This window comes from Asparagus officinalis, chromosome 4 (genome assembly GCF_001876935.1).
Source record: "Asparagus officinalis chromosome 4, Aspof.V1, whole genome shotgun sequence".
Classification (NCBI taxonomy): domain Eukaryota; kingdom Viridiplantae; phylum Streptophyta; class Magnoliopsida; order Asparagales; family Asparagaceae; genus Asparagus; species Asparagus officinalis.
In genome coordinates, this window is record NC_033797.1 from 4,097,025 (window position 1) to 4,108,440 (window position 11,416).

An 11,416-nucleotide genomic window follows, 5' to 3' on the forward strand; every position below is an offset into this window, starting at 1 on the left:
CTAGTTATTCACATGGAAGCTGAAAAAAGAGAGCTTGATTTTTTTTAAAAGAAGAGTCATTGCAGTTCATTATTTTCTGCCGCCAAGTACAATTTAATTTCATATGATGTAACTACATACATCTTGTAATGGCAGGATGATCTGGAAAATTTTGGTGACATCGGTACACTAGATGAGCATGTAGAATCATTTTTGTCAAATGGTGAAGATGCAAGGGACGTATTTGCTCCCACAAAAAACAGCCCCGCCGAGCACAATACGGAGACTTCGAAAGGTAGTTTCTTCCCTCGTAATTTAGTTAGTATCTCTTGACATTGTCGTAAACTATATCCTAGTGTTTGTTCAGCTATCACGGAGATTGCTTGTAACCGAACAAGTAGCAACAAAGTCAGCTGCTGTCATTTCTCTTCAGATGGCAAGTTATTGGCTAGTGCTGGACACGATAAGAAGGTAAAATGCAATTCTTGATCTCTAATATTTGTGAGAAGTTCCATCTTTTATTTCAAAAAGCTGGTCCTGTTGTATAAATACTAGAAGCAGAATGTTACATGTCATAAATTTAACCCCAACAAGTTTACAGGATATTAGGATGTGTAAAACATATTATTACTATTGTTTATTTGATATTCCTTGAACGACATATTATGCATAGTTGAGTTGATCACACACCACATCTTAGAATAGAAATGATTTTCTCTTTGTTAAGAGTATAAGCTATAACCCTCAAGCCTCTCTCTAATTTCGGAGTTTTAGTGCAGTGGCAAGATCCTTTGACATAGTATCAGAGCAATCCGGATTCAATTCTCATCAACCACGAATTCAGTGGGTTTTAAAAGTATGGATACCGCTGTCCAGGTTTAGGCCTATAAAAAGCATGTTCAAACTGTGGGGGCATGTTAGACGCATAAAATTATATCCCTCAACCCTCACCATTACTTGGGAGTTTGGTATAGTGGCAGGGTCATTTACACACTTTATCAGTAATTCTAATTAAAGTAGGGGAAAATGATATAGTAGAAAGTTCGTGTTTGTAAGAGTATTTGTTGGTTATCTTGTCATATTCCTAGTGGATCACTAGAATATGTGTTTGTAAGAGTTTTTATTTATATATTCTCTATTCTTTATTATATATGAAGTTAGAGTGTTGGTGATAGATATGCGCAACTCATGTTTAATTTTAGACGTGCAAAAAAGTTTGTTTGGTTGTTTGGCATGCTAGGAGGTCAAGTCCACTAGGATGTCAAGTACAAGTGGGTCGGGTAGAAAAACTGAGTTTGATTGTTGAGACAAACAACAGATCGAGGCATTGCATCTGTTTATAGCATTTGATGCGTGCCCTTGAGGAAGTTCTGTGAAGTCAGATTTACAGGTGAAACCAAGTGAGCAGTGTGGCATTGCATGGTTTTTTTGGGTAATTGTTTGTTTTCTGGTTGTTCTACAGTAACCCACTAGCTATGTAGCACGGACACGGATCCGACACGGCCATCTGATACGCCGACACAAGGCAAATCCTAAAAAATACATAGGATACGTGTGTTCGACACGTGTGTCCGACACGGACACGACACGACACGGCTTCATGTTATGCGTGTTATGTAGCACGGACACGGATCCGACACGGCCATCCGACACGCCGACACGAGGCAAATCCTAAAAAATACATAGGATACGTGTGTTCGACACGTGTGTCCGACACGGACACGACACGACACGGCTTCATGTTATGCGTGTCCGTGCTTCATAGCCCACTAGCACTAAACCTAGTAACCTTGCTTGTGGCATTAACACCCGACTAATTCTTTGGATGCTCATAATCAGGAACAGCTAGTTTGGTAATGTGAGTCCCTAAAAAGTATGTACAATGAGATAAGAAGTATCCAATTATTCTTTTGGTATATTTGAAATGCAAGCTACAACAACCCATGAAAGACCGATATTCTGAGATGGATGAGTCAAGGTCCAAAAGTGTTCTTGTTTGTTCTTCCTGCCTCAACTTTTCTATTATCTTTGTTACTGTCTGTTGTCTACAGATAAGGTTCTGCATAGAAAGTAGATATAGGAGATGTCTAGCAGTGTTTAACAGTGATTGAATCCTGACCGCATTTTGTTTGGAATGTGATTTTCTAATAATTCCATTTATGGTGTTACATAAAAGATTTAGAAGTCAATGACAAGGTTCCATGGAGACAAATACATGCTTCTGGTTTCATTTATACAACTACATCATGATTTCATATTTCATACCTAGTTTCCTTCCCCACATGTAAAGTCTTTTCATTTCGCCCTTTATCTGGCATCCAGACTTCTTCCTATCCTTTAGTATAGCAGGATAGCTCCTGTTGTATGGTCTTAAATATTATGAACAATAGGCCGGTCCCAAACTACTACTTGGCTTTCTAGAATCTAGGCATTATAGCAAAAACCTCGTGTCTATAGTTGAATCCATGGCGGCCTAGTTCAAACTTGTAGAGGGCCTTTGCCAGATCAATCACGAGCTATGAAATTTTGGACAATTTCTTCATTGATTCTCTTCGAATTATCTCCAGAGCCCACCCTTTTTATAAGAAAAGCTTTATTGATCCATGAGATCTATTTGTGATTCAGTTGCATCATGTTTTCTAGATTCTGTTTTATTTGCCCGCAATCTTGTCTCATATTGTTATTAGAAGGACTCTTTATATGCTTGTCTTATTCTTTTGTATGCCGGTAGGTATTTATTTGGAACATGGGCACTCTTCTCACTGCAAGTACTCCCGAAGAGCACATGGGTGTTATAACTGACATCCGTTTTAGGCCAGACTCAACTCAGTTGGCAACATCTTCTTTTGATAGGACTGTCCGGCTTTGGAATGCTGCTGAAGTAAGAATCTCTTCTTTAAGAACATCCTATCTTGTTATCCATTTCTTTGTCTTGTAGCTATATCCGTTCGCATTTGTTTTAATAATTCTAAGTCTATATGCAGTTAGTTTTTTTGTTGCTCATGCATTCTCGCTTGATTTATATTGACTAGGCATTTCATATTCTCTCCTCTATTAGTTTTTACTCCTACCATATCATATATGCTCACTTATCTTCTCGAACATGATAAGTTTTTTCAGTGTGCAATATCACACTGCATCAACAGTGTGAACATAAATAAGGTGCATTTCACACCATCTCCCAATATGTCTATATGCAGTTAGTTTTTTCAGGTCTTGTTTGCAGTATGCTTTCAATTGTGACTTTGGTACTATGAGTTACATGCTTTACTTGTTAACAGTGCTTTTTTGCATTTCCAAGAACAAACCATATTCTTTCACCTATCCTGAAATGCACATTTGAGGCAGTTGTATACCTTTTTCTACTATTATAAGTAGGTGCATGAAACTTGGGAGTGTATATGGAACTTAAACACGGGTTTGAACTTCCCGGGATGGGGAACCTTAGCATTTTGCGTCACAATTGATTTAGAATTTAAACTAGTTAAGTTTTTTGAAAAATATGACCATTTTGCAGAAAAATAAACAACGAAAAGCCTGAGAAATTAACCAAGTGAAGCATGTATACCTTAATTGCAATATAATTCTCAAGGTTCCTTTACCATTACTTATATCAATTATCATATTTTGTTAATTTGGCTCTTGTGAAACCTTAAATTCCTATATCTAAAAGCCGAGCCTAAACAAAAGTTTTTCTATATGTAGAATTCAAACCATTTAAAATTTTGAAAATAAAAATCAACAAGTGCGAGAAATTAACCAAATAAAGTATACATACCTTAATTGCAATATGATTCTCAAGGTTGTTTAACCGTTACTGATATCAACTATAACATATTTCTTAAATTTGAGTCTTGCAGAATCTTAATTCTCATGTTTAAAAACGAACCTAAAGCATATCACGTGCCTTAACATACTGTATAAGCCTACCCTAGGGGTGCATTCGGTCTGGATACGGCTCGGATATGATGCTTATCATATCCATATCCGCTTACCCATCTCGGATGCGGATACGGATACGGATATACCTCGGTAAGAAAAATTTATAATCATATCCGCTAAAATCGGATACGGTTACGGATATACATACGGATATACAAGCGGATATGCATGCATATACAAAACAGATATGAGAAAACTAGATAGTATTGAGAAAAACATAGTTCATGTGATACAAAAGAGTTTGTTAATATGTTCATTATAATTGAAAAGTTAAGATTAGACATCTTGATCATCAAAATTAACCACAAATCCATAATCTAAGAATTGAAACTATCGTAAGAGTATGACTAATATGTATTCGGATATTTCGGATACGGATACGGATATTTCACTACAAAACCATATCCGTAACCATATCCTATCGGTTATAGATTTGAGTAACCATATTCGTATCCTAACGGATATGGTTACGGATATTTTCTTGGATACGGATACGGTTTAGCACCCCTAGCCTACCCCATCGTCCTTATTTCAAATAAGTGGTGTATCATGCTCCTGTTCCCGTCCCCGTTCCTTTCCCATAAATTGGAGCAAACCGCATTCCATGTAACTATGTTTATGACTCCGAAAATTTGCTGTTTGTGCATTGCATCATCATATGGAGGGATAAAGGGACATGCTAGATTTGTCATTTATTAACTGATTCATGGAGCTTTCTAGTGGCCGACCTATAGCCTCCTTTTCATGTACATCCTTCCACAATAAAATTTTCACTAAAGATATAAAGGAGTTCATATTTACTTTTTAATTTCACACGAATTTGCATGTGCTAAATTGACGAGTTTGTAAGTACGTAAATTTTAAGGTCTCATTGCTTTGGTGAAAGAAAAGCAATGAGTGAGAGAGACCTGTCATTCTGTATTTAACTAAGAAAATGCAGTTGCTGAACTGATTGCAAATTAAGAAACTAATGAGCAAATAAATGTGGTAAATATAAAGTTTGCAATGTGCAATTTGGTAAAATGAACTTTTAATGAAATAGACTAAACTGTGTAAATATGGAGATAATAGGTGACTCGTGGAACGGGTAATACCAAATAACGTGCTCCTATAAAAGGACTGTTTGAGGTCTGTAATCAAGAATACAATCATGTGGAAGCAGAGGCCCAGAGTTCCATGGCCCAAACACGGGGCCCCGAAGTTGGCTTTTGCTTTTTCTCCATAAAAACTTCAAGAATTGAAATTAAATCTGATTTGACAGTTTTGTGCGGATAATTGACAGGCAACTGACTGCAGGCCAAGAAAAATTACAGTCATATAGATAATCATGGCAAAAAAAATTGTTTGGATAAAAGAACATAGCAATGCAGCCTCAGAAGTAATTCATTGGTGAAGAAGCCAGAGAGTGAGTAATAGGTGAGGGAATTCGTTTATACACCAGGAGATTAAATGTCGCATCTTCCCAACAAATTGAAGATAGTAATGGAAGCAGTAGGTAATCTAGTCAAAGAAGACTTAGTTGGAGACTCGTTGATAATTTTCTTTAGGTTGTAGTGCCCACAAGTGATCAGGTTGTTCCCCACTCTATGCGTGTAGAGGTGTCCCAAAAACATATAAAGTAGTACGATGCCCACAAGTTTGTTTTTTTCCTTTTTAAACATTTTTTCTCTTTTTCTCCATTGTTGCATCCTTGTTCACTCTCTCTTGTCCATGTTATCTTCTCACTTTCTTTGAGGAAAAAAGTTGTTTCAGAAAGAAAAGTTCTAAAAGGCAGCGAGATCTGAAAGAAAAGGAGGAGAAAAAAAATCTTATACATGTTTTCTTTTCCTAATAACTCTGCTGTTCTACATGATAATCAGATCGCCGCGTACCTGAATACATAGTGCATCTTAACAAGATGGAGGCTTAAATGAATCCTCCCATTGTTCAGCTCCATAGTGTTCAATTTGTATGATACTAACTCTTCCTTCATGACATAAACATTGTGTATCTCACTGTTGTTCTATGACAACAATTCGATGATACCCTGTTTCAAGATTGTTAACGAATCAAATATTTGCTTCCGTCATGATATTTCTTTCTTGTAATATGTCTCTCATTGTAAGTTTGTCTTTTATAAGTCTGGAAGTGTTTGATGTGCTGCCATAATTTTGTCTATATACGCTTGCTGATCATATTCTTTCAGTGTTAGTGCGCCTATTTCTCGCCTGCGATTCTAGTTACTTTAACATGTATACATAAATTCTATGTATAACTTTTCTTGTTCTGCTTCACACATAGTTACCTTGTTCAAAAAGTAACTTTTCTTCCTGGCTAAATGTATATATAACTTTGTCTTGTTTGTTTCGTAGCCAATCTGTCTTATGCACACATTTCCTGGACACAGCTCCCAAGTAACATCACTAGATTTTCACCCAAAAAAGACGGACATTTTGTGCTCTTGTGATGATTTTGAAATCCGGTTGTGGAATGTCAGTCAATATTCAAGCTCTTCGTATTCTAAGGTTGATTCCTGTGCTTCATTTTCATTCTTTATTTAATTCATTAATTTCCTTTGGAAGGTAAGATATCTTCATTCTTGTAATCAATATTGAACTGTCCATTAACAGGGTAGTTCACGACTAGTGAGATTTCAGCCCAGAATTGGACAGCTTCTAGCTGCAGGAGCAGATAATGTGGTCTCCATTTTTGATTTTGAAGCGAAAAGAAGGATCCACGCATTACAGGTCTTTATCGACTGTGATCTTGCAGTTCCATTTTTGTGCATTTACTTGGTGGAAAATGGAAAATTTTATTTATATGCCATTTATGCAGAGAGGAATGGGAACGTTTAGAGTATAACCATTAGATTCTTTATAATATTGTACTTATTTTTTATTAGCTATCATATTCTGCGATGTCTTTAATTTGCAGGGTCATAACAAAGAGGTACAATCTGTTTGTTGGGATCCAAATGGTGAATTTCTTGCAACTGTTAGTCATGATACTGTAAAGGTTTGGTCCTTAGCATCTGGAGAGTGCACACATGAGCTAAACTCTAGTGGAAACAATTACCATTCTTGTCTTTTCCATCCAACCTATCCTGGGCTGTTGGTTATTGGTGGATATCAGGTAATTGAGTTATATCTTTCAGCCCTTTTTAATTCATTATGGTGCTATTAGTGTCTTATCCTTAAACTACTGCCTTTCTTAATTGTTCAATATTATTTGGGACTTCGTTTCCAGTGATGTAGTCTTGATGCAATGTTGTAGTTTACTTTTTTCTTAACGTTCTTCTCCCTTCATACATTGTCTACCATGGCTATATTCCCTTGTGACACATGTTAAAATGTAGGGTTAATTGCAGCTGTGGGGTTAATTTTCTATTAGCACTTAGATTCTTCGATGCTGAAACAAATTTATGTCTCCGTTATCTGTACTTGCACTTGCTCTATAGGAGGTATTTGTTCGACACATATAAGAGAATAGAGGTTCTCTTTGCACACTGAAATATCAAGGAATCTCCTATCAACACATTGGCTGTCTCATGACAACCGCGTGACAAGTACATATAATGGGAGATAATTCTGTTTGGGCATCAGTGGGTCTGATTTATAACAATAATAATAATAAGTATATGGGCAGTGAGCAACTAACTAGGGCGTGGCAGCAATTAACCCAAAAAAAATATATAATTTCTATAGTTTGTGGTTAGAGAAACATTGGTGTTCCCATGTATGCTGCTCCATTAATCGATTGGACTTGCTTCCTGTTAAGGGAATTCTGTAGTATTTTAAAAATAAAATTTAGGCAAGTTTTTTCTCGCCAGAATATCTTGAAAATTTTCATGTCTTCAAACAAGGAATCTTGCGTTAGTGTTGATATTCAAGTTTGTCAAATTTCCAATTGTCTTTATGAGTTTTTCAACAAATCAGACCTCACATGCTTAATGACACTAGTTTTATTTGGTTGTAAATTTTAACTCGATTTTATTTCCATTGTTGCAGCAATTAGAACTTTGGGACAGAATGGAGAATAAGACGATGTCTATCCGTGCTCATGATGGCTTAGTTTCAGCTCTCGCTCTCACAGCCACGGGAACATTTGCCTCTGCAAGCCATGATAGAACTGTCAAATTGTGGAAGTAACTCGGGTTAAATTCAAATTATGCATCATAAGTTTCCTTTTGTCATTTTGCTTTAAAATTGTGGAGTATATAGGAAATAAGCAACAAGGGTGTTTTTCTGGGGTGTAAATTGGTGGCAAAGTATATATAGGAAAAGGTCAGGGTTATGTAAGATGGCGTTTAAACAGGTCATAAGCATCATAAAAATGATAATTTAAAGTTTTCTTTTATATTATATTTATATCTTGACGTCATATGTCCAACCTCTGTACTGAAAACCACAAACAACTAGGAGCTTTGTTACAGGGATCTAAAATATGAGACCAACATGGAGGACATGTGAGGTGCCCCTCTCCTATTGCATAATGAGCTGACCATCATTAATGATGACCAGTTCATTACGCAATAGGAGGGGGGTACCTCACATGTTCCTCCCGTTGGTCCTATATTTTGGGTACTTGGGGAATTTTTCTTCTTGTTTATTAGGTTGAAAATCTGAGCCTTGGGCTTGTTCTTTATCCTTAGGTTGTGAGCTCGTCAGTGTCTAATTGATGCTTGCTAAATTATCCTATTTCAGTTGTTGATTGCTTTGGTTTTGGTTTGTGGTTGTACTATTCTTGTGGTCAATTCTTAAAAGTGTATGACCGAAGGTACAAGATGCTTCTAAGTTCATCTTGAGATCATTGTTGAGTAAAAAGGGTTTACTATATAATTTCCCCCCTCTTTCTACACTTAGCTAATTAATTACAAGTTAATTACTTTAAGAGCAACGAGTATGGGTTTGAAGAAGCTCGAAGAAGATGGGGCTTATTTATAGGTACGGCTTTAGTAATTAGGATGCCAATTCATTAGGCCAGCTGGTCAAGGTTTCTACTCTAAAAATTAGTATGGAGTGGACCCATGGCCAGATGAGATAAAACTGACTGGTAATATTTTTGTTGTTTTCCCTTTTTTTCTTAATATTTTATTTTATCTTTATTTTTATTTAATTTATACAATTACAAATCGTGATGATAGACCGTTGTAATTGTATAAATAGACATTAGTGGTGCATGCTTTAAGATTCATGATACATCATATATCACACTATTATTTTTACACGAACCCTGTATAGTAAGATAAAATTCTGATGTCGTTTCAAAAACATACCAAATTGAATTGGTTTTAGGGTTGGGTGTAGCCGTGTGGGCCGGGTTAGCCTGCGGGTCGACCCGGCCCAGCTTGCTTATTGGTCATGACCTAGTTCGGTTCGTAGTGGGCCGGGCCCGACTCAATCTAGGATATACTCGGGTCACGAGCTGAGCTGTGTCTAGCCCCAGACCCGAGCTCAGAGAAGTAGGCCCGGCCCATGCTGGCCCAGCCCACTCTCGACTCGGCCCGACCTCCCCCACGCCTGGCCTGACCCTTCCCGTCCCGATCAATGATATATATTTTTGATTAGACTAGATATTCTTTTAGCTCTTTAGGTCTGCAGCAAATTGCCAATAAGGCCAAAATGCCACTGGTCTTTGGCTAGTGGGCTTTATAGCCCATTTAGAGATAAAATAGTGATTTTCAAGCGCGTGGCTGTTTACTTGAAAGTATTAAAAAGTTTAATGCAAGTTTAAAAATAGTTTAATATAAGTTTAAATTACTAAATAAATTAGAAATAAGTTTATACTTGTAAATACAAGTTTAATATAATTAAAAAGGTAAGCTGAGTACGTGTTTCGTAGGTTGAGCTTTGCAATTCAGAAAGGATTAGCGGCGCAGCTTGTTGCCCGCTTGACATCATCACATGTGTAATATGCAGTTTGTAAATAGATATATAAATATCAAAGAAAATAAATAAAAAGAAGCACTAAAAATTAATTAGAAAAAAATTACCTGTTAAAAAAAAGGTAAAAAAAGGAGCAGGGATTCCATCAAAGAAGGAAGCGCCGGTTAACTTTCTCACTCCTCTTGAAGAGGCTAGATCTACTCTAAGGCCGGCAGACGTTCTTGTCTACAATTAGAACGGGGGAAGCACGCTTGTGTTGATCTCACAGGGGTGTCTCCGTTAGTGAGGTTTGGTAATTGAGAGTTCAAGGTTGGGTATGCAGCGGATAGAGCAGCAGAGGCAAAGGTGGGCAAACATGATCAAGCTTGCAATGACAACCACCACTACTTCATTCCGTTCACTTTTGATACGTTTGGTTTCCTTACAGCTGATGCGGCAGAGTTCTTCAGGAGGGTATAGAAATTCATGAATAAGAATGTGGCGACAGCAGGGTCCGCTGAGTACGTGTTTCGTAGGTTAGGTTTTACAATTCAGAAAGGATTAGCGGCGCAGCTTGTTGCCCGCTTGTCATCATCACATGTGTAATATTTTATTCTTAATAAATATACAATCTTTTTTCTTTGAAAAAAAGGGAAAAAAATTTAGACGAAAAACCCATGGATTGACCCTCGACCCATGGGCCGTGGGCCGTGTCAAACCCGGCCCTTCCCTAGACGGGTCGTGGGCCAGACTGCATCCAGTTCCAGACCCAGTATCAGAGAATTAGGTCCGACCCATTTTAATCCGATTAGACCCGGGTCAAACCTGACCAAGCCTTAAACTCAATGAGCCGGGTCACGGGCCTCAACTGGCCTGGCCCACACCCATCCCTACGTGGTTTATATCAAACATAACAGGGTTCCAATCCTTCAGACTGGCTAGCTAGTGCCTTAGCCCACCTACTTTCTTGGTGAAAAAAGTAATTTGCTATGAATATTTTATATACAAGTCCTTTTAGTGTCCTATTTGTTAGATGTATTGATGTCAATCAGTTGCGACAATGCGTAGTCCAATTGTTTTGTTTATTGTAGATGGAGTTGTCTGTAATTCGAACCGTCAAGAATTGGAGCTATAATATTTTATATTCTGCAGTACTAAGTTGGTAATTACAACGTGGTAGAAACCGAAAAAGGAGTAAAAATAGTATTAGAATTAGAATCTGTCATCTAGCTTTTCCTTGTTCAAAGTCAACAAGTTTCATTTTCTACCGTTGGACTAGTGTTGTAGATGGTCGATTGCGTTAAATCCAAAAACCTATTGTTAATATCTTGTAATTCAAATTAGTACCTGTAATACTCAAATTTTTAATGCAAGGTCTTATATAAGAGGCCCACATGATTTGGAATTGAAAAAAAGCCCATTAGTAAAGCCCATGTATGCAACTCCACTTCTGCCGTGGTTTGTTATGATTTTTTTTTGTGAGATCATGAAAAAAAAAAAAGATTTTCCGGATACTTTGTCCAACAAATCTTTGTGAATTGATCCTCCCACATCCAATCATGAATCCCTGCTGTTTTTGGTTACAACTACTCTTTTTCACAAAAAAATCTTAACATTCCCTTATATATAGATCTTCTCTCCTCTTCTTCCCT

General features: G+C 37.1%; 1 protein-coding gene across 2 annotated transcripts in view; it reads left to right on the forward strand.

Moving 5' to 3' along the window:
- LOC109836403 (transcriptional corepressor LEUNIG_HOMOLOG-like) overlaps window positions 1-8,267 on the forward strand; it is a 19,691-nt gene extending 11,424 nt beyond the window's left edge. For both annotated transcript variants that reach the window (XM_020404294.1, XM_020404295.1), the window contains exons 12-18: window positions 136-274; window positions 347-450; window positions 2,711-2,860; window positions 6,273-6,425; window positions 6,531-6,647; window positions 6,835-7,032; window positions 7,908-8,267. In XM_020404294.1, the coding sequence (XP_020259883.1) occupies window positions 136-274; window positions 347-450; window positions 2,711-2,860; window positions 6,273-6,425; window positions 6,531-6,647; window positions 6,835-7,032; window positions 7,908-8,048 (1,002 nt within the window). In that variant the 3' untranslated portion in view covers window positions 8,049-8,267. The remainder of the gene's footprint in view (window positions 1-135; window positions 275-346; window positions 451-2,710; window positions 2,861-6,272; window positions 6,426-6,530; window positions 6,648-6,834; window positions 7,033-7,907) is intronic.